The sequence below is a fragment of the Camelus bactrianus genome, chromosome 8 (assembly GCF_048773025.1).
Source record: "Camelus bactrianus isolate YW-2024 breed Bactrian camel chromosome 8, ASM4877302v1, whole genome shotgun sequence".
In the NCBI taxonomy this organism is placed as follows: domain Eukaryota; kingdom Metazoa; phylum Chordata; class Mammalia; order Artiodactyla; family Camelidae; genus Camelus; species Camelus bactrianus.
Genome location: NC_133546.1, coordinates 66,564,169 through 66,592,126, shown reverse-complemented (window position 1 = coordinate 66,592,126; position 27,958 = coordinate 66,564,169). Strand labels below are relative to the sequence as shown.

Here is a 27,958-nt window from a genome sequence, read left to right as displayed (position 1 = left end):
ATTGTACTAAATAAAAAATACACTACTACAGAAATGACTTAAGATAAATAATAAGAAAGGTTATACACCTGAAATATTCGAAATCGCTCTAAAAAACAAATTCTTCAAAACGATTAGCATTCTTGCAAGAAACTCACCAAAGAGCCAGAGACCTCATCATCTAATTTCTTTCTTTCTAGAACTATTAATTAACATTGTTCCCAGAACTCTGCTAAAACTCCCCTGCCGAAAGGAAGAAAGTAAATACAGTACTGCCGGGAAAACACGTTCATTTTCACAAAACTGTGAAAGGCTTGCGCTTTTGTGAAACAGAAACCACTTGCTAAAGAAGTATTCCTAAACTATTAGCAACTACATAAAAGCTTTTATTTAACAGCACCCTCCTGGGAGACTGCGCTGGAATATGCAGCAGGTCTAAAAAAAGGTACAGGTTTGGCTCAACTGTAAATATTAGGTGCAGTGAGGCGAAGCCATTGTGCAGGGAAGGGAGTGGGGCGGGTGGGGTCCTGATTCCCGATGTTGATAGTAGGATTCTAATTTTCCTAGTATTTATTTTCTTTTCTACTACAATTACAGTTTTGCTAGAAAAATAAAATACCGGTTGTGCTCTCACCTGGGCTTCTAATTTTCAGCGTCTACACAGAAAGAAACCCTCTCATTTACCCCAGAGAATCACCTTTCTGTAATCTCCAGAGCCGCTGGGAAAACAGAGGAGCGCCCAGCCCCACCGCCCCCATTGTCCCCAAGGTCCTCACTGCCCCCACTGCCGCCACTGCCGCCACTGCCGCCACCGCCGCCACCTTCCAAGCGCCCGGCCCGCCCCACCCCGCCAGCCGCGGGGTCACAGGCGGCCCGGAGACGATTGATCTCCGAAGCACCACAGTGTTTGTTGACGTTTCTGGATGGGGATGCTCCAAACCAGTAAACCACAACACAGAACCCAAGCTTAGACTCTGAGCCAAGCCCCTTTGCCTAGCTTTCTATTCCCCTCCTCGTCTGGCCAGGATCCTCGCCACCCCCGTCACAGCTGCTTTCCAGCCTCGGGTTGCCCTCCAGGCACCTGCGCGCGTCCGGGATGGACGCGTAGGAAGGAGGCGGCTAGAAGGAGCTCGGTTCACCCGCCACTCCAGGGAGGGACAGAGACTACAACTCCCATCACGCCCCGAGGCCGGCTCCCTGCCCTCGCCCTTCCCCTCCCCACTCCCCCTTACCTCGGCCGGCGGCCGGGAGGCGCTGAGCTTTTATCTGCCGACCCGGCGGAAGGGATCCGGATCCCCGCGATCTTCCCAGACGCGAGTGCTGTGCCCCGCGGTGGCGGCGCCGGCGGCGGCGGCTCTCAGCCGAGTTCTGCCTCCGTGTCCGCGCCAGCCCCGAGCCCGCGGGAGCACACGGTCCGTCCTGGAGCGGCGAGACGATGGTCATCCGCGTGTTCATCGCCTCCTCCTCGGGCTTCGTGGCGGTGAGCACCGCGAGGGGACCGGCCGCGGGCCGGGGTCGGGTCTGCGCGGGTCGGGGGCGCCGGGCGCGGGTCCTGAGGGAGGCGCGCGACGCTCGCCCCTGTGCGTCTCGGCGCGCTGCGCGTCCGGCCGCGGGAGCCCGCGCCGGCAGGTGATCCATCGCACTTGGACAACAATGAATAGGGCGGGGAGCAGCGGTGGGTGCGGGACCCCGGACTCACCCACATGCCCACTCTGCACCGCCTGAGGGGGAGACAGCTCGGCAGGAAAATGGAGTCGGCGGGAAGCCCCCAGCGCCAGTTCCGTGGCTTGGGAATTTGAGGAGGGGTGGTCCGAGAGCTTCATGAGGGGGGTCCCCGGGGGGGGTCCCCACTTCCCTTGGTGTCAGTTCTTGCCGATTTGGGACTTTCAGCACAGTTAGGTTTTGTACGGGCGCTTGTTAGGCTGCTTGGTGTGCTCCCCTAGCTTCTGAATGGAACAAGTTTAAGTGGGAATTGCTCTCCACCCACCTTGCCCCGCCGCCAAGTGCATTTCTTCAGTTTTGTACCTGAGCAAAGAGAACGTAAACCAGGTTTGTCCAGTAGTGCCAGGGTTTTTTGTTTTGTCCTTTTTTTTTTTTTTTTTTTGCCTAGGGTGCTATAAATATTTTTACATCTATATGTAAATGTGATGTGTTTGTTTTTTTCCCCCTGTAATGGAATAATGTGCTCAGTTTCACCTTAGGGATATATAAATTGTGGCCATTTTAATTATTTTAAGCTGTTTTGTTTGGTCGATATCCTTGAATTTTTTTTTTAAGAAGCAGTTACATAGCTAGATGTCAGACTTTAAGGAAAATTCAGTAATATACTTGATAGCCCACTGAATAAGACGTGTAGCAATATTTTACGTGATTAAGATTTGGTTACCTTAGCTAAGAGTTAAACTATAGATTTAAGAAGCTCTTTGGTGAGATATATACAAATATAACAAAAAAGCGCAATATTGATGGCTTAAAATTTGGTCTGGCCAGTTACCTGCTCAGCAACTCAACCAGATTTTTCCCAAATTTCTTTCTGAAACAGGTGAGATGGAGGATGAAATAAAATGTTGCTTGCAATACAACACTGAGGTTTGTTTGTTTTTGTTTAAAGGAATTAACTTCTAATAGGAAAAAAGGCCCTCTTTTGCATTAGAAAAAGTAGATGGGAAACTACAATTTATCTTTCTTTGCAGGCTTGCCCTGGTCTGCAGAGTCCTGATAGTTCTGGTGTTTCTTGTTATTTGTGGCTGCTTAGTCATACCTGCCTTTTATAGATTTCTCCACCGAAGCAATATTTCATGTGTGAGGAAACCCGTGCTGTTTTGTGGATAGATTTTTTTCAAATTTCGGTAATTGTTACCATAGCCTTTTATTGATTGCAGAAGGGATGTTTTACAGTATTAAGAAGCCCACACTATGTACATTGGACAAGTCAAAGTCAAACTTGAGGTAATTGGCCTATCCTGTCAGTAGGTAGTTTATCAGGAGAGTTTTGGAACCCCGCATCTCTGTTTTCTCAGTTCTGTTAACAAATATTTATTGTCTGCCTGCTATGTGCCTTTTTAATTTTTAAATTTAATGTTAGGTGTTTTGCACATGAAGCTAGACTTAAGATACCCAAGTTTTGAGATAGGCTCTGACGAGTGATGTGAGCTTGGTTGAGGTACCTCATCTCTGCCTGAGTTTCTTGTCCAGAGAATGAAGGATTGAGATAAATAACTCAGAATTGCACTCTAGCTTCAAAATGGTTGGACTTCATTCGTTGGGTAAATGTATATAAATCCTCATAACAGCTTCCTTCACTTTAACAATATACATATTAGTATCAAGGTGAATTTATTCTTATCCTGTGGTGAGAGGTCTCTGGTGAGGTCTCAGGTCCCCTCACTGCCCTGCCCAATGGTATGTCTTCTGACATGAATCGATCTGAGCTGGAAGACACTCTGGTTATCACAGACATGCAGTTGGTAAACACTAGTTATCTAGTTTAACGTACTTGATCTTTTCAGGTCTCAAGCAATCCTTAGTCATTGAGTCTCACCCGTTGTAATATCTCCTATGTTCTTCTGCAATTATATCATATAGATACTTTTGATAATGATAAGATTATGCTCATATGCAAGAATTAATGACTCCTAAGGTGGAATGGGATCATTTAGGTCAACTGTTGAGCAGAAGAGGCTCACTGGGGCTGACAGCATGATGCCGAGTTCCGCTGTCATGACGGTGTGGCAATGTTTCCCCTCCAGCAATGTTGTGTTGTCCATTGGCTCTGTTCTATTCGATGACCAACCGTCACCAGCAAGTACATGGAGGAACAAAGAATTTGATTCCCGAGTCAGTTTGGTTTTAGCTGAAGTTTATTAAACTGCAAGGAAAGAATGTGACTAGAATTAGACTAAGCAGCTAAGTCAGTCCCAGGAATTTTCCAAAAAGATGCTCTGCCTGAATCAACAAAAGATTTAAACAAACCACCTGTTTAGGGAAAATCCTCACGTCTTGTTCTAATTTCCCTGAACTCTCCTGCTTCAACACTTAAAAGTGGTATTGGAATAATTAACACTAAGGGATAATTGTCCTTTTCTCTTCCCCAGCTCCAGGTACAACCTGCTGTCACTAGGAAATAAAAGTAATGCCCCATTATTATGCTATGGATTCCTAAAAATCAGATTTCTTATGCAGCCCATCATCTTGCTGTCATTCATGTCGTACTCAAGGACATTTTATTTCAGTCTAAAGAAAATAGCGAAGTCAGAGAAGCACCATTTTAAATTTAACTTATTCTGGTTCTATACCCAAAAGGGGCGGTCTTGGTAATTTTACCCAGGAAATATGTTAATATGACTTCCTAATTGAAAAACATTAGAATCAGTGATTTCACTCATTCATTATTTTATTCTTTCAACAAGCGTTTTCGAAGGGTCTGCTCTTTGCCCAGTTCTGTCCTTGGTCTTCTGGGAATTGGAGGATAGCAGAGGGTGTGGTTTCCATCCTCGAGGAATTCAGGTGGGGAGCAGGCAGGGAGATAAGACAGGAAAGGTGAAACCACCGGTAATAAAGTACAGCCCAAGGACACATGCCTCTTTCGGGAACATTCTTACCAGAGATAGAAATAATATAGGCAGCAGAGGGAGGCATTGCAGGATGTCAGATAAGGAGGAAATGTGCCAGAAATCATAAAATATGCATGTGGGAGCCTCAGGCAGATGGCAGGGAGAGGGACTGAACTGGATTTGGAGCTGGGGAGATAGTGCCTGAGCCCACCTTGTTCAGGCTGGAAAGGAAGGGACCTTAGGTGGGAGGGGCAGGTGGCAGAAGTCCCTGTGGACCTCTTTTGAGGACAGGTAGTCCTTGAAAGCAACCCATAATAACAAACTCCAGGGTGCTCAGCATCTTGAGAGATGTCTTCAGGACCTGTGGCTGGTATGCTGTCTGGAGTCTTCTGTCCGCAGGGAACAGGGTGCTGCCTGGCAGGGAGGGACCCCTGGTATGTGATTTCAAAAAACCTTTACCCTCCTGCTTGTCCTGCCTGAAATTTCTCAAAAAGGAAATAAAGTTTTCCACTCTTTGTTCAAGTTCTTGGGCTCTGTTGTTAGAGCTGGACGAACCCCGAAAGAGATTTGCTAGTGAGTCCAACCACCTCATTTCACAGAGAAGAAGATTTGAGCATAAAGGTTAAGTGGCTTCCCTGAGGTCATTTATGTCAGTCGGTGCAGAGCTGAGGCTTAAATGGAAGCCAGATCTCCTGACTCCTGAATGTATTTGTTCGTGCGTCCACTCATACATTGATTGACACACACTCATCAAACAATCATTGAAAACCTGTTAAGTACCAGGCTCTCTGTTGGGTGCTAGGTGTGTATGATGCTCAGGAGAACAGACACAGACTCTGCCTTCATGGTACAAATCAGTGCTGACTCTCCATCTCCCAAAGACGTGGGATGCAAGCCATTTCTTCAGGGAGAATGAAGGACTGATTGGGGGATGTTTCCCTGGGACGAGGTGAAATGAGCTAGACTATAGCTGTACATCCCTGGATGTTGGAGGGGGCCGTCCCTGGGAGGGAAAGTTACAAAGAAATTGGAAGCAGAGATGGAAAACATGGACCTTTGCCCACGACTGCAACTGTGTTTTCAAATAGGGGTAGGGGTGGAGGGGAACAGATAGAAACTATGCTCAGACTCCTCTCGCTCTTTGCAGCTGTAGAAAGGCATACCCATGGTTGGCTTTGCATGACTTAGAACTATTTTAAACATGCAGTGATCAGTTCCATCTCCACAGGATGTTTTGTGAAGCTTCACTTGTGTACAGGAGCTTCTAAAAGGAGTTCTGAGGCAGTTAAAGTCAGGATGTGACCAGGTAGGTGTGAGCCTTAATTCATAAGTGATTCTAACGCCAGAAGGAGCTAGTGAGGGTAAGCCTGGGCTTGCCAGGATCTTTAACTCATTGAATCCTCAGAGTCACGCATGGCAAGGTTTATTCCCATTCTATAGAGGGAGAGGCTGAAGTTGACTGACCTGAATGCGTTCATACGCGGTAGACAGTGGGACCCCCAGTTGAAGTCTGGCAGACAGGTGGCTTCAAGGCTCCTGGAGCAGAATTTCTCCACTGTGGGCACTGTCACGCCCTTAGGGGAATGAGAGTATCAGGGATGCTTGATGTACTAGACAGTCCCCCATAAGAGCTGCCCTGTGAAAAATGCCAGTGGTACCCCTAACAAGGAACAGCACTGCAGGGCGTTGGAATGGGAGGGCGTGGAGGGCATTTAGGGAAGTGGTGGGGAGTGTATAAGGAATAATCAGGAGAAGCAGGAATAAGTTGGGGCCCCGAGGACAAAGTTGTAAGGGAACTTCAGGCAGAGAAGTCTTGTGTATTGGTTTTCTAGGACTGCCGTTAGCAAAGTATCAAAATTGTGGGGCTTAAAGAATAGAAATCTGTCTGACAGTTCTGGAAGCTAAAAGTCAAGGTTGGGGTGTTGACTCAGTGGCTTCCTTTTGAGGGCTGTGAGGGAAGCTCTGTTCCATGCCTCTCTCCTAACTTCTGATGCTTTGCTGTTAATCTCTGGCCCTCCTCAGCACGTAGGTGGAGGGCCGTGATGTGTCTTCGTGTCCACATGGCATTCCCCTGTGTGTATGTCTGTCTCTGTGTCCATATTTCCCCCTTTTGTAAGGACATAGTTGAGATAAACTTGAGCCTACCCTAATGACTTCTTCATCTTAACTCGATCATCTGCAAAGATCCTATTTTCAAAATAAGTCAGAAGTCATAGTCATAGGTACTGGGGGTTAGGACTTAAGCATCTTTTGCAGGGACATAATTACACCCGTAACAGCATGCAAGATGAGAGTTGAAATAGAAAGACTGATTGATGGCATTCCCCCTCTTTCATTAGAAAGACTGTGGGCAAATTTCCTGAATCTTAAAATCAGCAGCTGGATGTGGAATTATATGGAATATAGTCAATATATAGTAAGGTCCATTGCTAGAAAGGGAGACTGATTTATCAATATCTCAAGTGAAGACACCTGACTACAGTTTTTCTTCTTCATTTTAATGTTTCCCAAATTTGATATTTTTTCCATTCTATGATATTTGAAACTTGTAAATAGTAAATATAATCAAGGGCATGGACTCCTTTACGAAATTAGGGACTTAAAAAAAATCTGTTTGCATTAGGACACTTTAAATAAATATTGCATTCTATTTGAGGAAACTAAATTTTGACAACTATTTATGAAAGTATGAGGTGGTTTCCACATTGCAGGAATGTAAGACTAATTGAGTCTTTTTTCTGTGTTTTCCAATTTTTTGATCAAAAACAGAAAACAGTGATTGCGGAAAAACCCCAACAGTTCTGCAGGAAGCAATGTGAGATCCTAACTCTAAAGAATATTTCTTCAAATTTTTTTCATGTTTAGTTTATAAAAAGTTCTGAAGTGAATTGCGTTTTTTTTTTTCAGTAAAGTTAGAAATGCGTGACAGAATAGAAAAAGTCTAGATTCTTAATAAATGTTTCACTTCTAATGTAAAAATTAGCATGACTTCCTGATCTTTATATATGAAAGTTTAAAACACTATTTTAATGCAGATTTGAAAAAATAGGATCAAGAAATAATTCATTCAGCTGCTAAATGTTAATTTTTTCAAAATTTACCCTCCAAACTGTAAACTCAGGAGACCCTTTCAGGTTTCATCAATCTTTCAGTAGGAACTGTTTTAATGGGTGTTATTTTAGCCACAGTTAGCTAGAAACCTAAGTTCTGATATAAATCATATTCCTGTGTTCATTATTTTTCTGTGATTAATTTTGTATTATTCTGTTTGTCCATTTTGTGAAAAGGGATCTTAGCTTTTCCAATTAGAAACCTAGTGAAAATTTTATTTTTTTTCTGGAATGGCAAATGCTTATTAGCATGTGAGGAAGATTTTCCACTTCTGATTATGTCCATTTGTCTTTTGGGGTCCTCTCTCTAGTTGGAGCTGAACAACATGTCATTGAACCCTTCTGTTTGGTGCTTTTAGACCAACAGTGATGAGTACTTGCCACTGCCAAGTTTTTGCTTGGTGGTTCGGGGGGCTGGGAGAGGAGGGGCAGGAGGGGTTGGAGAGTTGGAGGTTGGAAACCAACAGCATCTGCAACTGAGCAATCTAGTTTAAGGCAGTGGTTTCCCTTTAGTCCTTTTAATGGATTTTTCTGAGTTTATCTGCCAGCATGGGCTAGTCACTCAGGAACTGACCTGTGGTCATTTAAAGGTAATGTTGTTATAACTTGTGTGTTGGTTTTTTTCCAAACTCCAACAAAGAAATCAACCTAGGAAAAGTTCTTAATTGAATGTTTCCCTTATGGACTCATGACAGCTTTGCTGTAGGACTGAAAGCTGAACCAGATTCCAGCAGAGGTGGGGAGACCCCGCCCCCTTACCTATAATCCCAGGTACTTTGAGGCTCTACGGCCCCTGGGAGACTGGAAGAGTTCGGTTGGTCTCCTAGATCTGATACCTTTTGTTACCATTGACAGCTTATTTATTCCTGAGGGGACGTGGTTCTTTGGGGCTGGCAAAACCGCCGAGGGGGTTTCCTGACACTGACCCCTGAAAGTGGAAGAGTGGGGCGTGGTGTCCATCAGGGCGTGTCCGCCTTGTTGTGGGACCTTTGTGGGCTCTCTGCCAAATTATCTCGGAGTTCTCAAAGCCGGAAATGGGACGTTGGCTGTGACTGCGGGCCGAGTGCTCTGCCACTCCAGGATGCATTTTTCCATTTCCAACCAGTGATAGAGAACTCAGATTTGGAAGTAGCTTTTTGTCACCTTGGTTTTAGTGGCTTTGGGTGTGGAAGGGCTCAGAGTAAGAGAGACCCAGTTAGGTGACTTGCTTGAGAAGTCAGCTCAGTGGTATTTGGTAAATGCAAATACGTATAGTTAAAGGCAGCAGCCACTGCTCTGTACCCATCCAATATTCAAAACAAAACAAAAAACCCAAAGCAACACGGCCAGCATAGCTTTTGAGTTAGTTTTCCACCTGTGGGTTGCACAGGAAGTTGGGAGTATGGTCTTCATTCACGACATTCCCATGTAGATTAAAGCTTCCAGGTTCTCTGTTTTAGTAATTACATTCATTAGAGACAGTTCCTTTGAATGGGAATTAGCCATTTCCCAAAGCCTGGATCCCCAGTTGACAGGAGGTTTGAGTTGCTTTATCCTTTTATGATAAAGTACATACTAGTCAAAGTTGGTCTTTGGGTTGAGTATCTGCTGATTTTTTAATTCTAGAATCAGTTTATATTCAACCCAAACAGCTACTTCTGCCTCATCTATGGGTTTTCTGTCATCAGATGGAAACAGCACAGTGTAGCCCATTGACTGCCCTGGTGCAGCCTCATGGTTAAAGGAGGCTTGGTCCAAATCCTTGTCTGCCATTGGTGAAGGATATGGCTTTAGGCAAGTAGCCTCAGCCTCTTCATTTGTAAGAGTGGGACAGGACTGGTACCTTCTGTGTAAGATCGCTGTGAGCATTGAAGGAATGAAGTCTTCCACATAAGATATTTAGTGGAGTACCAGGTTCACAGGAAGTACTCAGTGCGTGTTAGTTAGTATTTCTATTATATCATCATTAGCAGCAGCAGTAGTAGTAATAGCAGTAATAAAAACATGAAAAATTATAACCCTGGATCGTGCAAGTTCATTAATCAAAATATTACGTACAGTACATAATACTAAACCAAGAGTGCATGCTATTATTTTTGGAGAGTTTTTAGTAAATTTAAGTACAGAGTTTTCAACTGAAACTTGAATTAATAAGAACATTCCAATTTGAGGTTGTTCCCGCCAAACAAACCACTTAATTAGAGTTCTTCTGTAATTTTTGAACACATTATATAACACAGCATGTTGTGCACAAGTCACAAAACCGTATTTATTCACTGCCTACAAAGTGCTTACTACAGTGCAAGTGGGCACTGCTCTTTGCTCTACATAGTACATGGTTTTAGAGTCCCGGTCTGATTTAAGGCTTCCTAAACTTGGCAAGTAGATTTCATCCCAAATGGCAGCTCTGTCTGATGGATGATGGCTGCCTGGAGAGCTGGGAGAGGAGTTTGGGAGCCTGTTCTGGGATCAGCTGGAAAACACACAGTGTGATTGATTGTTGATGTCTACCCTGTCTCCAGAAGAGGGAGGACCAGGGCTTATCCACATGTTTGCCAGCCCTGTCTTAGGCTCTGTGTAGTTGAACTCTGTCTTTCAAATTTGTGTAACTGAATATAGAATATTTTCAGTCTGTGAGTAAGAGGGAAGAGAAATATGAGACAATGGATTGAATTGATGGATAATATCCTCTGCAAACATCTCACCTCAAATATTGGGGTGGGAGGTGGCAGTGGAGAAAGGTCACGATTTCTATGTTTAATGAAGATGAGTGGTACTTCCCGGAAAAGACAGTGATTATCCTGACTGTGAAACTGATCATTGAATCTTGATGCTTGTCGATATATGTAGGGTGCTTTCAAATCTGGCAGATGGACAGTGGATGGTGGTAACAGAGATAAGGGGGCTTTGTGGAAAAAGGTGGTGGACACAGGAGAGGGAGAAAAATACCACGATAGGTGGATTCTAGGTTAAGCCTGCCTACCGCACTGAGCCTGGGAGCGCTGAAACGGCAGGTGAACAATGAGTGTTTACCTGTGCCCAGCAATGTGGGAGGATTTTTTTCTGCATGTTGTTTAATCCTTGCAGACGGCAATTTATTATATCCATTTTACAGATGAAAATATTGAGGCACAGAGTGATGAAGTAACATGCCTAGGATCATTCAGCTTGATGCAACCGGATTCAAACCCTTGTCTTCTGATTTTTGCGTCTGGTTCTTTTTTCATTACCCAATGTTGCCCACCAGAATGAGCCCCTGAGTGGAGACCAGTGAGAACCTGGTGTGCCGACCCAGAAAGCTGGCTAGGATAACAGTGTGTGAGCTCAAGCTAAAGAAAGGGGAAAGGGTCTGGACCCCTAGAGCAGTTCCAGGGGTCCTTACTCAGCTGTTGAGCAGATCATTTTAGGTGCAGTGTCCTCAGGTCCTGTGAAAATGATGGCTTTGCTTCTGTAGAGACTGATAAAAGCTGTAAGGAGTATGTGTTGAAATGCAGGCTAATATTTCATAATAATAACTACCATTCACGGGGCTTTGCATTTGTAATTTGTATTCTTAAAGTAACTTGGCATGGTACCCCTGGAAGTGGAGGGAATGTAGATTTTAGGAGTAGGAAGACCTGGGTTCGAATTATGGCTCTGGGACCCTAACTGGCAGGGTAGCTTAGCAAGTCTTTTTACTCCTCCGGATCTCAGTATCCCCATTTGTAGAGTTGTTGGAGCTTAATGAGATGGCAGCCATCAATAATATTATGAGTTTCATTTAAATTAAGTCAGCAATAATCCTCCAGTCTTTTGTGAATTTTCACCTTTAAATAAATGAACTATTAAATTTTTTTAATTTTTATTGACGCATAGTCAGTTTACAATGTTGTGTTAGTTTCTGGTGTACAGCATAGTGATTCAGTTAAACATTTATATATATTCTTTTTCATATTCTTTTTCATTACAGGTTATTACAAGATATTGAATATCATTTCCTGTGCTGTATAATAGGACCACCTTGTTGTTTATCTATTTTATATATAGTAGTTTTTATCTGCAGATCCCAAACTCCTAATTTATCCCTCCACCCACTGCTCCTTTGGTAACCATAAATTTGCTTTCTATGTGAATCTGTTCTGTTTCATAAGTAATTTCTTGTCTTTTTTTTTTAGATTCCACATATGAATGTCATTTTCTTAGATACCATATATAAGTGATATCGTATGATATTTGTCTTTCTCTTTCTGATTTCCTTCACTTAGTATGATCATCACTAGGTCCGTCCATGTTGCTGCAAATGGCAGTATTTTATTCTTTTTTATGGCTGAGTAATATTCCACATCTTTCTTATCCAGTCATCTGTCGGTAGGCATTTAGGTTGTTTCCATGTCTTGGCAATTGTATATAGTGCTGCTATGAACATTGGGTTGCATGTATCTTTTCAAATTAGAGTTTTCTCTGATATATGCCCAGGAGTGGGATTGCTAGATCATATGGTAAGTTTATTTTTAGTTTTTTAAGGAACTTCCATATTGTCTTCTATAGTGGCTGCACCAATTTACATTCCCACCAACAATGTAGGAGGGTTCTTTTTTTTCCACACCCTCTCCAGCGCTTACCATTTGTAGACTTTTTTAATGATGGCCATTCTGACCAATGTGAGGTGGTACCTCATTGTAGTTTTGATTTGCATTTCTCTAATAATTAGCAATATTGAACAGCTTTTCATGTGAGCAAAGATTTTAAATCCTGGGAGATGTCTTTCTCACCCACACACAGAATCTGGATTTCCCTCTCTTCTTGAGACATCTGAAGATCTCTTGACCCCAGTGCCTCACTCCATTATGGTGAGGATCCACTGAAGCTGACGAGTAGTGGCCCCTTCATTGGGTCATGTACCCCTGGGGTAGCCACAGCCCCCCACCACTCCCACGTCTTCCCAACTCTGAACCATTTGTCCCTGAGCTCATGCTCTTCTTCTTCTTATAATAGAAAGTCTTTCTCTGCAGCTATGTCTATCAAAAGGGGGTCATATTGAGACCATATCAAGAGGGTTATATATGTTTCATGAGGAGTAGGAGCCAGAGAAATTTTTTTTTGTGGGAAGAAGGAAGTAATAGCCCTAAGTGGTCATTACGTGTTTGTTGGCTTCATCTCTTTGTGTTAACTGCCAGACTTCTATGGGTATTTGAATATTTGGCTCCTTGTGGAAGCTAATTATTATGGGAGGTAAAAAGTGTCTATTTCCCATCTTTGCTGTGCCAGCCTCCCAGTCACTCTGTAATCTCAGAACTGCTGCTTGAGGTCATCATACTCTAGGACAGAACTTCTTTGTAAAGGTTAAAAATGAAGTTGATCATACCCTCAGCCAGGGCGTATCAGCAGCACTGCTATTGGCATCTTGGGCTGAGTAGTTCTTTGTCGTGGGGCTTGTCCTATGCATGGCAGACATAGAGCAGCATGCCTGCTCTCTACCTCCCAGTTGTGACAACCAAAAATATCCCTAGACGTTCTCAAATGTCCCCTAGAGGGACACCCCCCCCCCCCCACTGCCCGACTGAGAACCCTTGCTCTCATCTATAGTAGCAGAGAGGAAATGCTCACAGTGTAAGACTTGGAATGTGGTAAAACTGGAAGGAACTGAAGAGATCATATAGTTCATCCTTCTCTTCTGCTGAGGTGTGAGCTGTTAAATGACTAGTTCCCGTCTACACTGCTTGTCCTGATCCTTCTGGAGCAGTGTGTTGGGAATCGGGAGACTTGGAGTCTGGTTCTGGTAATGCCGTTTAATCAACTTTGTGTCTTTGGACAGGAAACTTGGCTTCTTGGGGCTTCAGGCTTCTCAGTATGTTATTGTTGTTTTGTAGCTCAGATAATTCACATACTGTGATTTTCCCCCGTTAAAAGTTCATTTCAGTGGTTTTTTAGTATATTCATTGTGTTGCACAACCGTCACCACTAATTCCTTTCATCATCCTCCCAAAAGAAACCTCGTGTCCATTAGCAGTTACTCTCCATTCCCTTCTCCCCCAGCCACTGGCAACCACGGGTCTACTTTCTGTCTCCGTGGATTTGCCAATTCTGGACATTTCATATAAATGGACTTGTACAGGATGTGACCTTCTGTATCTGGCTTCTTTCACTTAGCACATGTTCTCAAAGTCCAGTAGACTGTATCAGCACTTTGTTTCTTTCTGTGGCTGAATAATATTCCATTAGATGAATATACCACAATTTGTTTATTTATTCATCAGCTAATGGATATTTGGATTGCTCCCATTTTTTGGCTATTATGAACAATGCTGCTGTGAATGGTTGTGTTGGAGTCTTTGCATAAATGTGTTTTTAGTTTTCTTGGCTATATTCCTAGGAGAGGAATTCATGGTTCATACAGCAATAGCTTGTGAGGAACTGCCAGACTGTTTTCCAGAGCAGTTTTCTATTTTTCATTCCCATCAGCAATGTACGAGGTTTCCAATTTCTCCACATCCTCACCAACACTTGTTAATGTCTGTGGTTCTGATTCTAGCCATTTCAATGGGTGTGTAGTGGTGTCTCAGTATGGTTTTGGTTTGTACTTCCCTAATGACTGATAATTGCTGTTGCCTCTTGAGAACTGGTTTAGATCTTTTTTTCTTTTAGAGATCTAGCTCTCAATTTTTAATGTTTTCTTTTATTCCGCACATAAGCCAGTATGACAGAATTGAGTCTTGAGGGGATATATTTTGAAAATTAATTGAGTTAATCGATTCCCATTTATATGAGTACCTTCTATCGCTCAGTGTTTAGCCACATTCAAGACGTGGCATGATTATCTGGCATGATCCTTTCCCCTCAAATAGCTAAGAATCTGATTGAGGAGAAAAGATGAGCACAGAAAACAGAGCCATAGGGAATATTATGCTAGAATGATCTGTCCCTTAGGTAAGTCTCCAGGGCAGGTGTATTTATTTGGATGAAGGCAAAGAAAGTCATATTCAGAGCTAGACAGAATGATAGCATCTCTTGAATTGGGAGGGTGGCTGTTTTTAAGATTCTAGAAAATGCTGCTTAAATAAACGCCTCCCATGGAAAATTGACTTTTTTTTCCCCAAAATATATTGTATGGGCTTGTGAACTGGAACAGAAGTCACCTTTCCTGTTCTTTTTTTCTTTTTTTTTTTGGTCAAAGAAATGAATTTGATTTGCCCGTGCGGGCTGCCCTTTGTTCTAGACTAGCTGGCGCTTTTCCATTGGTGGGCACTTCCTGTGGCGTGAGGGAGTGTGACACGTGGGTGCCCTGTGGTTAGCTCCACAGGGATATTTTAATAGCGAGCTTGGTTCTAAGAGATAATGAGCGGAGATGAGATGATTAATAATTCACCTTTTTGAAATCCCTTTCCATTAAAGGAGGGGGAAAAAGCATCAGCCTTTCAACAAGAGTAAGTCTGTGTTAGGTTCAGAATGCAGAGAAAAACCTCATTGGTCTCTGAGAGCTTCTGTCTTTGGGGCCTAACTTTTTTGGCCTGGCATCTTGGGTAAGTCCTCTGGGATCCGATTCTGACCTACCTTTGCAGCATTTTCTCTCACTGTCCTTTGGACTTCTGTGTAAATACACCAGGTTTTTGTTTTTTTTTTTAAACCCCTGCCTTCCATGCCTTTTCTTTTCTTCTTTCTCTTTTTTCTTTTTTTGTCTTGTTTGGGGGGCGGGCAATTAGGTTTTTATTTATTTTTATTTAAAAATTTACTTTTTTTTATTGAAGTATAGTCAGTTTACATTGTTGTGTCAATTTCTAGTTATTTATTTACTTTTTATGGAGGGACTGGGGATTGACCCCAGGACCTCATGCACACTAAGCACGTGTTCTACCACTGAGCTATACCCTCCACCACTCCCATGCCTCTTCTCCTGCTGTTTTCTTTGCCTTGACTTTGCTCACTTTGCACTGGGACTAGTCAGAGTCCCCACCTTCCTTTGAAGCCCATGCCAGTAACATTTCCCAGTGAAGCCGTCCCCAGGCCCCTTTCTCCCTCCCTCCTTTGCCCTCCAGCCCATGGAACTGCTCTCCTGGGGCCTCAACACATTACAGCCTTGGTTACAATTATTTTGTACCCAAGTGCTTTGAACTACAAGTTCTAAGTTTGTTGAGGTCAAGGACGGGTCTGTTCATCTTTTTATTCCCCCTGAGTTTCCTATTTGAGAACTTGGCATGTTGTATTTATTGAACACATGAAAAAGAAATACTGTTTTGGTAGCTTCCACAGCAAAAATAAAAGCTAATCCAGAGTGGGTGACCATGCCAGGGCACGACTAGAGTGGATTATGTAGATGAAAGTCTGAATGCACAACCTCAAGCCCTCGAGGGACATGATTTATTTCACTGCTTTTTAAATAAGTGGCATGAAGAATCTACCTTATTAGAGATAATTTTATTATAGTATTACTTCTCTTAGCCAGATAGCAGAATTCTAGAACCTTCATTTGGAAGGCAGCAGAGAAACCTCTGAGAGGCAATTGGCTGTTCTGCATTCTGTGGGGCAGGAGGCTGTCCTGTGAATGATGCAGGAGTCTTTGCTAGGACAGAGGGAGTGAGGGGAAAGGGGGCGTCCAGAGCAAGGAGGCGGGTCACCACGGGAAGCCCTGAGAGGGGACAGCTGCCTTTGGAAGGCAGAAATGGAGAATTCCAGAAGCACAGCTTTGGGCTCTGTTTGGCATAAAGTAACCCAGCAGGCTGTGACACCTAAGTGGACCCTGAGAATGTCAGCACACTACATCAAAGGACCTTAAAATGGGTCATCGTCGTGATTCTTGGTCCAGAACAGCTTCAATCAGGTTTGCATATCTTGGTTTGAGGTACTCCACTAACAATGCAGGAACACATGTGGTGCCTTCTAGAAAGATTTCTAAACTAAAAGGAGCTTGAAATAAGATAACAATAAATTTGTGCTTAAAGGGTTGGGTTTCACTTATACGGAAAACCTCATTCTCCAATCCCAGGAGAAAGTAACTTCCTGGCTCTTGAGTCTGTTCCCCAGTTGCAGTCTTCTTTCGCCGTCCATCTGCCTTCCTCTCTAGCTTCTGATTTAATAGCTGTAGACTCTTGTTCCTCATCATCTTAGCAGCTGTTTATGTTCCTTCTCTTTACATATCTGATGCCGTGCTTCTGTCCGTTGCTTACACATCACTAGCATGATAGCCCTTCCCGTGTTTCTTCCCTACAAAGCACCTGCCTTTTTCCTTCCCTGACAGACCCTGCAGGCACTTCTGTGTCACTGCCAGTTTCATACAGAAGTTACCTGGTGACAAGCCCAATTTCCCACCCCCTTCCCCCAGTGACTATACACTGCATCAAATGAGAGGCTTTGTTTGGTCACCTGTGTTCCCCTGGTTCCTCGGGCAGTGTCTGTAACATCTCAAGGTCTCCATGAGGTCTTGTAAAACCTGTTGAGTGACCCATGGCTCCTTGACCTTTGAGAGACTCTGCGTTTTCGTTGTGCTGCCTCTCTGTGCTCTGTCCCTAATTCTCATTTGTTACTTTCTCCACTTACTGTTTTGAGTCAAGACAGAATGCAGAATTTACATGGCTGAAGATAGACAGGAGTTTGAGGTGGAGACACTTGAATTTGTAGGCACTCTTCAAGACAGACTTTATCTTGCCTGGGTTGCAGGACTGAGGGTCACGTGGGAAGGGTGAGATGTCTGCGGAGATTCCAGCAAGCTTTGAAAGCTCCTCCTGGCAGTTGTGTAGGACTGAAACAGAACGTCCAGCCTGGCTCAGTAGCCCACAGAGGGAGGAGAAAATTGATGGGGCGGGTCCATAAGATTCAGGTGGGAAGGTCCAGACTTTCTCTGAGGCATCAGTGTGCGCCCACTGTGGAAACAGGAACTCATTATATGATCCCCCATAAAATGTAATTGTGAAAATGATCACTGTCCCCATATTTTTTGTCAAATGTAAATAGACGTAGTTTGGAGATCATCTCTCGGGATCTCTGTGGATGGACTGATGGAGACATGGGAGGAACATACTCCAAACACCCTGCTGCAGGGCAGCACCTCCGGCCCCTGATAGAGGCATGGCTTTGGGCTGCAGCCCTGTCATTCTTGCCTGTGCAAAGTGCCATCCTCAGCAGGATTTCCTCCTCACTGCAGCAGATTTTGACTATCATAGCAAGTTTTGCTAGAGCAGCTTTTTCTGCAAAGTATCCTCTAATTAGCAGGAAGCGTGTGTAAGAACAGTTGTATGTAATTTTCATCGATAGTCTGGCAAAATAGTGGCATTCTAGGTTCATATTTTATACTTGGCTGACTTTTTCCTTGAAGGAAGTAAACATGTAATCTTGACGGGGAATGTAAAAACAATAACATCAAACCACTCACATCTTTCATTTCAGGCTTTTGCTCATTTTTTTTTTTATGGCTTCCTGTCACTAAGTAATACAAGTTTGTTTTTGTTTTTTTTTTCAAAATGCAGAGTAAAAGTAGTTTAATGCATGAGTTGATGGAGAAATTAGTTAGAGCCATTTATATTGCGTCAAGCAGGTGGGAAAAGAGACAGATCAGCTAACAGGTACGTGGCGAGCAGCTCCCCAGAGCTACCCTACTGAGTCCTGGGGGAGGTGCAGATGTGAGATGCACATGATCTTCATCCTCCAGAGGAATTTATAGTTAAGTTGGGAAAAGAGGTACAGACACACATTTTGTTATAAACAGTGCGGGCTCTGTGTCATTAAATGCTAGATTGCTGATGACCGTGGGGCATAACGGGTTCGTAAGGAGACCATTAGGGAGGGTGGTGGTTGGTGTAAGGGTTTCTCAGCGTCAGCATTATTGACATTTTGGGGTGCTGTCCTGTCCGTCATAGGATGTTTAGCAGCATCCCTGGCTCACTAGATACTAGGTGTAACCCCCAACTGTGACCACCAAAAATGTCTGCAGACATTGACAGATGTTTCGGGGGGGGGGCAAAATTGCCCCACCTGAGAAACACTGCGTAGGCAGAGCTGAGTGCAGTGTGGGTTTGCAGCTGAGCCTTGAAGAATAAACAGAACTTGGATAGGAAGTGCGGACAACACGGAAATGATTTAGTTGAGAGGAGCCATTATGTAAAGACCCAGTCAATTTCTTTATCAGTCCATCCTGGAGCAGGGCTCCTCAAAGTAAGATCTATGGACCCACCCTTGTTACTGATAGAAGTACTGAGATTGAGGGTAAACATTTAGAAACTTCTCTAGCAAGTTTACAGAATAACTTTATGGTTTTTTGACTACAATCATGAAAACTTTAAGCGTCTACTTTGTAGGTCTTTGTGATTTCCTTTGTCTAGAAGTTCATTTTTTGAAAGTATCAGAATACTAAAACATTGGCACTTGGAAGTATGGCAACGTGCAGACTGCAGTAACAAGAGCAAAGTGGTCCTCGACCCCTGCTGCTTTGAGGAGCAATGAGGCTGTGAGCAGACTTGAGGGGCACAGTGGGGGATAAGATAAGTTAGGTATGACCCACGTGAACCACGAAGTTAGACTGATTTCTGCAATCGCACAGTGAACCTGACCCATCTTAGGCCTGGTGCTCAGTAACTGTTTTCAGGACAAAATGACTGAATGCCCGCAAAGCCTCCTCGTGGAGCAGAATGGACCTTGGAGTAGGGAGTGGATATTTCTGAGATGAGAGTGACCTTTAGGAGGGTGTGTTTGTCATTTGGCCTGTTCTCTGGATTTAATCTTCAGTCGTCTGATTATTCCCATTTAGAAACCCTTTCTAGTGGCTTGCCCTTGGACTGAGATTTTGAATGGATAATTGCCCATTTGAAACTTTAATTTGTACATTTGAGCCCTTGTGCTCCAATGGTGGGTGTCCTTCCCTCTTGGGATTTGTAAACACTTTAATGTCTTTGGCACAAAGTAACTTTTGTGATTATTTGGCAGTGCTTAAAGCTGTCCCTTAAAGAAATAAAGGAGAGTGCTTTTGGTTCATTTGCATTTGCTGTGAGTGGAAACAGGTCTGTGCCCTTGGCACTGTTTTTATAGGGGCGTGGTGGGTCTGTGCCTCTCTGTTTGTAATTTGGATTCCTATTTGGACTCCTGGATGGCACTGGTGTGGGGCGTGGAGGCTGATTGGTTAGCTTGTGGCCATGGTCCTTTACTCATGTCTTCTAGAAGCTTTGAAGAACTTTAGTTTGCTCAAAGTCCACCTACCACTTATTTTTTAATTACCTTTCTTTTCTTTCTTTGAACATCCTGAACATACTTATTTTATATTCCATATCTGACCATTTCAATATCTGAAATGTTTGTGGGATTTTTTCCTCCCTTCTGTTTTTGCATCTCTGACTCTTGATGCATTGTGTGTTTCCTGGAATGCTTAATTTTTAAATATTAACTGCTGCCTTGCTAATATCCTTAATCTAATCGCTGGGCATAATGTATGGAGCTTAGCTTTGAATTTTCATTTGGGGGTGATATTCTGGGACAAGGATTCTTGGTTTCCCAACTCCTAAACATAAATCATTTGGCAGAAGAGGGAAGCAGACGTTGGGCTTCTTGTTAGGAGATCTGGATTCCAGTCCCAACTACAGGGTAAATTACCTAACTAACCTCTCTGTGTCTCTGTTCTATCATTTTGTCAAAAGTGTCGGTTGCCAGGTCATTGAATAGTTGTAGGGCAGATGACTCATTTCCAGATCGTTGACATGGGTGTCGGCAATTTCACGTCCATTGTTTCCGTGCCCATGTCATCATTTGCTGAGGCCGTGTACAAGATACTTGAAATTCAGAGAAGAATAGCATATGTTCCCAGCCCTGCAGAACTGAAAATTACTTGACTTGACAAGACTCAGTGGCTCTTAGACACGAGAGGGATATGGGTAGAAGTTCAGAGGACGTAAGTGGAGAAGATTCTGGACTAGGGTGGTACTGGGTGAGAGGTGGGCCCTAAGTTGAGCTTTGTAGAAGGAGTGGGACTTAAATGTTAAGAAGTCAAGAGGGCATTTCAAGGCAAGGGAAGCAAGAGTTCGTCACTGTGGTGAGGACATAAGTGTAGGGAAAGGAGAGGTGTGAGATTACATGAATTTGGGACCTCAGGTGCCAATCCCACTTCCCTTAGCCATACTCCAGTGCCCCCATCTTCCTCACCCCAGCCCTCGAAAACCACTAATCTATTTTCTATAGATGGGCCTTGTCTCTGGACATTTTACGTAAATGGAATTATACAACACATGATCCTTTAAGACTAGCTTCTTTCACTCTGGCATAATGTTTTCAAGGTTCCTGCATATTGTGGCCTGTATCAGTACCTCATTCATTGAGATGGCCATGTAACATTCCATTGTATGGATATGAAATGCAAATTCTTGAGCACCACTCAAGTCTTACCAAAGCAGAAACTTTGGAGTCTACCTCCTTCCCACAATTTGTGTTTTAGACAAGTCCTCCAGGGGACCCAGGTGCACTGATGGGGAGAGAACCACTGCTACAGGGTGGGTGGAAGAGGGGTGCGGGGTGCAGAGGTGGGTCTTGTGGGCCTGGGCATGGATTTCTACCTTCATCTCAAGGACAATGGGAAATTACTGGAAGGTTTTTAAACAGAGATGTGAATCCATTAGGTTTATGCTTCTTTAACAAATTCCGAAAAACAAAACAAAACAAAAATTCATTTTAGCTTCTTTGTGAAAAGTGGGTTTTGGGGAAATCTGGCTAGAAGAAGAAAGATGCAGGAGGAAAAAGGCAGGGCAGAGATGGTGGCGTGGCGTGGGCTACTGGGAGTGAAAATGGAGAAGCGTGGATGGGTTCAGGAAAAAATTTGAAAGCCGAAGCTTGATGATTACTGACTTGATGATTAATGGTATCATCAGGGAGGGTCAAGGATGAAATCCAGGTTTCTGGGTTGGGCAGGTGAGTGGGTGGTGGTACTAGACTCTAGAGCTTCTGAATTTTCTGGTTTTCTAATATATGATCACATGGGATTCAACATTTAAGTGTAGTTTTGGAAAATAAAGTTAGTAAATTTGAGGTGGCCTGTTTTAGGACTCGTTTCTTTTAAATTTGAATTCAGTTCTCACATTGTCTTACGTGGATGTCTTTCAAAATTATACCCAGAATCAGAAGCCAATATTGTTTCAGTACCCTGTGATCGGGCACGTGAGGGAGTTGCCTGAGCTACTCTGAAGTACTGGTTCCCAGTCAGGAAATATGACAGGTAGTGTTGTCCTTAGTTGTGGGTTAGATTTAAGTTCACGGGAAGAATCATTCTCCGGTGGCGGGGCCACGAGAACCTCTCTTTGAGCAGTTCTGAAATATTTCTTTAAACTCAACATCTGTAGACCATAAACTCTGATACCCGCCTTAGTTTCAGTTAGGAAGGTAAATGAAATGATATGATTTAATTACATATTTACTTCCTTTAAAAAAGTGTTTTTAATTGAAGTATAGCTAATTTACAATGCTGTGTTAGTTTCAGGTGTACAGCAAAGTGATTAGGTTATACATATATATGTATATGTATTCTTTTTCAGATTCTTTTCCATTATAGGTTATTACAAGTTATTGAAGAGAGTTCCCTGTGTATACAGTAGGTCATTGTTTATCTATTTTATATATGTAGTGTGTATATGTTAATCCCAAACTCCTAATTTATCCCTCCTCCCCTTCCCCCTTTGGTAACCATAGTTTGTTTTCTATGTCTGTGAGTCTCTTTCTGTTTTGTAAATAAGTTCATTTGTATCATTTTTTTTAGATTCCACATATAACTGATATCATATATTTGTCTATCTCTAACTTCAGTTAATATGATAATGTCTAGTTCTATCCTACATATTAACTTCTTGATCTTAAACCTGTAATTCCAAAAGAGACAACCGAGTGTGACTCCAAATAACCACGTGTTTAAACTGATGTTGGTTATCAGCTTTAAAAAAAATTGATGTTGGTTATGAATTTATAATATAAATACACCAGGGTGGACTTTGAGTCCTTGAGGACGGCCATAGGGACGTCTGTTGATTCCTGTTTCCTTGGATGACATTTGTGGTTCTTTCTGTTTCGCTTCCTAGTTTTAACTCTAGAATTCCTCCTCTCGGTCCCCATGTGCAGTGGGGATGGGAAAGTCAGAAACACAACACAGGGAATAGCACCTGTCTACTCCTGGGTTTGGCGAGTCTAGACGCCGCACTGAGCCGCATTCTGCTATGACAAGCCTCTGTGCAGGGGTGCACCCGAAGAGACCCCTTCCTGCCCTCATCACCTGCGGGCAGCGTTAGCCTGCTTCCCGGCCGGGATGGGAGTGCAGCCAGGCTAGCGTGAGAACTCAGCCTGCCAGAACATGTACGCCTGTGATAGCATCATGCTCGGATCTAAAGGGGAAACCTGTTCTCACCAAAGGGTGTGTTTCCAGAGAGTGGATCCTCTCCGTGTTTAGATCAAGATTTATGGTTCAGGCACTATCAGTGCTTTGACCATGCACTCCCTGTAGGTCCCAGCTTTTTGTCGGGGACGAGCTGAAAGAAGGCAGAGGCATGTGTGTACCCCTGCCCCATGCCTAGCACAGTGCCTGGCACCTGCCCAACCCCCAGAATGTCCTTCTGGAATGAACGAATGAGTGACTCACTGAATGAGTGGAGAGAGAGGAGCTAAATGACCATGGACTTGTAGTGGCCCAGGCGTCCCCAGTGACTGGTGGGAGAAAAAGCTTTCCAGAGAACAGAGTAGCTGATGAGGTTTGTGGCCTTAGAAATAAAATTGTGACACTAGTAGTAATCACCATGTGTTGTGTTGAGCTCTTTCGGAGTGTGCTGTGCACTAAGAACCCTGTGAGCATTACATCATTTAGTTTTCATCGCCACTGTCTGTGCCAGATTCTGATCTGCATGTCACCGATGAGGAATCTGAGGCTTTGATAGAAGGACCTTGTCCAGGCGACACAGATCCATCCCCTTTCCGGTTTGTCCAGAACTGGAACATAAATCGAAGCTAAGTGGCGCAAATGAGGATCAGGCCACTGCCTTTGACACCTTCATCAGATGTTCCGACTGTCCTGGAAAAAGTCTCAGATGAACCAGGGCCCCTCGCAGCCCTGTACTTTCTCGGCACCATCCCTGTTTTAATGCTACCAGACTGAGCTGGGAGAGGCTGTCTTCATCAAGTTAAACAGTGCGTGCGTGCGTGTGTGTGTGTGTGTGTGAAGGCATTAATTTAGTCAGGTTATTTTTGTTTTTTTTGGGGGGAAGGGTAATTTGATTGATTGATCGATTGATTGATTTAATGGAGGTACTGGGGATTGAACTCAGGACCTTGTGCATGCATGCTAAGCTTGCACTCGACCACTGAGCTATACCCTCCCCCTAGACGGGTTATTTTTTAACAATAAATGTCAGACTTATAGGCAGTTCTGTGCTCATGCTGAGTCATCCACACAGTGAGGTATTGTTAACAGAAACAGGGAAGTTAGGAAAGGAGGTGGATGGGTAGGTTTGCCTTGTAACAACAAGGTTTTGTTGTCATTTTTGTTTTGTTTAAGCAGTCAAGTTTGAGGTGACAGTGGGACATTTAAGCATATATTTCCAGAAAGGCTTTGGAACTGTGGATTGGCCCTTGTGAAAGAGGGCAGTTTTGAAATGCACATTTTAGCTATAACTCCGTACAGGAGATGGTTGAAGTTGCGGAAGTATGTGCTGTCTTCCAAGTATTGGTATGAAGAGAAGGCTGATGATGCAGGCTTTTGTAAGGTGTTATGATGATTCAAGTACATTAGCATGTGCTTATATTCCTGTCTTTCCTGCCTCTAAATTTATTACCGTGTCTCATTTATGTTAACTCTCAGAAACTATATTAGCATTATAGTGTATTTATATATTTACGTGAAATTCTAGTTTGTTTTTTAGGATTTATCAGTCGGGTAATTTTCCCGGTTACAGGTATGCGAGGATGCTTCTTGGCAAAGATTACCAAGGTGTAAGCCATACTTTCAGGAAATATGGTGGCATTCTTTTCTCCCTCCATTTTTGCAAGATAGGAATTTATGAATTGACCTTCAAAACCTAGTTTAAGAAATAAGGCACTGAAAAATTAGAATGATAGCATTTAGTACTTCTCACATGTTTAGAAAAGAGATTTGCCTTCTGGCTTGAAAGTTATTTAGACATTATTTTATATCATCAAAGAAAATAATATAGAATCTTGTGTGTTTGCAGACTCACAGTTTTCTGGTGCAATGGTCTGCAGAGTGTTTTGATCACATGTCCCAATAATAAAAAAAAAAGTCTTGAGCGTATTTCCTCTCTATACATACTTTAAATAAATTCTCTATATATGTAACTATTCTAATAAAATATGTGCATTATAAAATGTCAACAAAAGCAATTATAAAGTAATGGGAGACAGTTGTAACAGTATTGTTTTGTTTTTTAATGATAAGAAATTTCTCTTTCATCAAAAACATCTTTTTCTAAATGAGAACAGTGAGAGCTAAAGATCAGTAATACAGTTTGAAGGTCTGCTTTTAACAGTTATCACTGTCAAAAAGGTAACTCCTAAAAAGATGGAGATGCAGATGGAGGAGATCGTCATTAGAATTAAAGGACAGTGATCATTTTTCTGATCCCATTCATCAGTAATGCAATTTTGTATCACACTGTCTTCCCTGATGTCAGTTGTTTCCGAAAACCGAAAGAAAAATGTTAGATTTTTACATTAAAAAAACTCACTGGAATTTTTTATTTGAAAGACTTTTAGTAGATTAGAAAATTGCTTCTATGTTTTCACAGTGACAATTTTTGTAGACAATAAGCATTATTTTCAGTAACAAAATAATGGTATCAAACATTTCCTAAAATCCATTTTATAAATTAGTTCCTTGATAGCATATCATCTTTACCCTGAAGGGACAAAGCAAGAAAGAAGAGAGTCTGTGTCTGTGTGTCTCTATGTGCTTTTTTTCCCCCTGATATTCCATTTTTACCATTTTTTAAAATTGAAGGATGGTTGATGTAATATCTGTTAGGTAACTTACTATTGGTATTAGTTGTCTTTATGAAAAATGTCAGCCCATTCGGAACAGTTTTCTTATAAAAGAAAAATTTCCCTAGAACACACTTAAATTTCCCATGGTAGGCTAATGTTCTAAACATTAGAGTAAGTACTTAATAGAATTAATGCGTGCAATAAAATAACTACAAAGATTATAAAAAACAAAATATTTGTAGTACAACCAAAACATCCTACCCCAAATCTGTATGCTATTACGACAGCTTTATAAAGTCTATTACTAAATGTTGAATCCTTGGAAGGTAATATAAAAAATAATTATTTCAGGATGATATTATGTTTTTTTTTTAATTGACAAGATGACTTAACATTATAATCATGGAAAAAAGAAGCTAGTGCAGGCTGGTTAAGAAAACAGGACCCCAAAATATTTCATGGTTAAAAAAAATGTGTTAAACGTATTTATTCAAGCTCAATAATGTTTATTTGTTTAATACTAATATGTTGAATACCTAGTAAGTGCCAGGACTGTACTAATGACACAATCACAATCTTTTCAATCATTAAAATTGTATTGTTTTGATTTATAACATATAATAATGTTTTTTTTTTCAAAAATTGCCCTGTATTTCATAATTCACCTTTCTGACACTCTGATTCCCTAAAACTCAAGTTTCAGTCTCTTGCAAGACAGCCTCTCATTGTTATCTTTGGCTTGGTAACCTGCTATTTGCTTTCTAGTAAGATAGACTGAAATAGACACCAGAGACACAATAGTTTGTGTGTAATCTCACGTTTAGTTAAACAGCCTTTGAATGCTGACTGTGAGCAGAGGGCTTGTGGGGGTTTATTCTGCACCCTCCATCCTGCTCCCCAGCAAGGAAACGTATTGATGGGTGTTTTAGGGAGGAATGTGCCCATCTCCAGGTAGGAGAGAACCTGACTGACGTGAGCTGAAACCAATACAGGTATTTTGGCTTTTCTTGGTAAGTCTGGAGACTCATTCTTCAGGGCCTGTGTTTTTGGGGATTCTTTTGGCCTTTTCCTGATGCTGTTGCCTCACGGTGGACAGGCTGCTCCTGCACCTCCAGCCCTCGCACTGGGGTTCCAAGCAAGAAGAAGGAGGAAGGGCAGGGACCAAGGGCATCCTGACCCATCCTTGTCAGCAGATGAGCCAGCCCTTGTGCAGAAGCTCTCCCCACTGACTTCAGTCCACAGCTCACCGCAGATCTGGATCACGTGGCTGCCCAGCTGCAAGGGTGGCTGAAAATACCACTTAAGAGAATTAATGCATGCAATAAGATAACTACAGAGGCTTTAGTTTTCCAGCCTTCACCGGAGAGGTAGCAAAGAGCTCTGGGGTAACTAGCCTAGCATCTGCCACCACACCTCCTGCTGTCTGCATCCTCTTTATGACAATATGATGCCTAGTGAGTCCAACGGGGTGGCATTAGTTAAAGAATTTGCCATGAAATAATGTATCTTTTTCTTTACTATTTATTTATTGCTTGTATTTTGGGAGGAGATAATTAGGTTGGTTTATTTGTTTATTTATTTTAATGGAGGTACTGGGGAATTGAACCTAGTACGTCGTGCATGCTAAACACGCGCTCTGCCACTGAGCTATACCCTCCACCTCGGAAATGATGTATCTTTGAGGTATCCTACTCCATCGCTGGAAATTTCCTGGGGTCTTTGACCAGGGAAAGATCATCAGTCCTTTCTTCCCTTTTTAGTTGGAAGGAGGAGTTGTCTTCGGGGCCCTCCACCCGTCCTAGTCTCGCCGAGCCCCTCCTCTGTAAGTCTTACCAAGTTACAAGAAAATCCATCCTTCCTGTTCTCTTTCCTCGGCCTGTCTTTGACTTTTTTCATGTGAGATACATAAAAGGCCCTGATCAGCCTTACATCTGCCTCAAGTCAGAAGAAAGAAAACTGTGTATTTGAAGTGTGAAAGTAGGTGAAATAAAGAACTATTGCATCAAATACTTGAAGCCTTTGAAAGTTCTCAGAAAGTTACTTTATGTTTTTTGCAGAAGGCCACATCTAGGGCAAAGGAAGAAAAGTTAATACGCCTGATTGAGTGAAACAATTGGGCAATGCCCATTTGTGTTTAGCTCTCTTCTTATTTTAATCCTCTCAATAAACCTATGAAAATAGATACTGGGTCCATTTCACAGATCTAGAAACTAAGGCCAGAAGAGAAGCTTCATAATTTCTCCAAGACTCCTCAGCTGACAGGGCTAGGATTAGAACCAGGACAGTCCAACTCTAAAATACATTTTCCCCCCAGTTTTCCTTGTTGTCTTCCATCTATGTTTTATTTGCCTTTAAACTTGCTTTCCCACAATTGCTCACATTAAATCTCAGTTTAAAAAAACCAAGTGCTTTATTTTTCAA

General features: G+C 42.6%; 1 protein-coding gene across 1 annotated transcript in view; it reads left to right on the top strand.

Moving 5' to 3' along the window:
• Window positions 1-1,017: 1,017 nt before the first annotated feature.
• The window catches only part of SH3BGRL2 (SH3 domain binding glutamate rich protein like 2), a 59,969-nt gene continuing 33,028 nt past the window's right edge, over window positions 1,018-27,958 (top strand). The window contains exon 1 of the mRNA XM_074368705.1: window positions 1,018-1,459. Coding sequence (XP_074224806.1) covers window positions 1,415-1,459 — 45 coding nt within the window. The 5' untranslated portion in view covers window positions 1,018-1,414. The remainder of the gene's footprint in view (window positions 1,460-27,958) is intronic.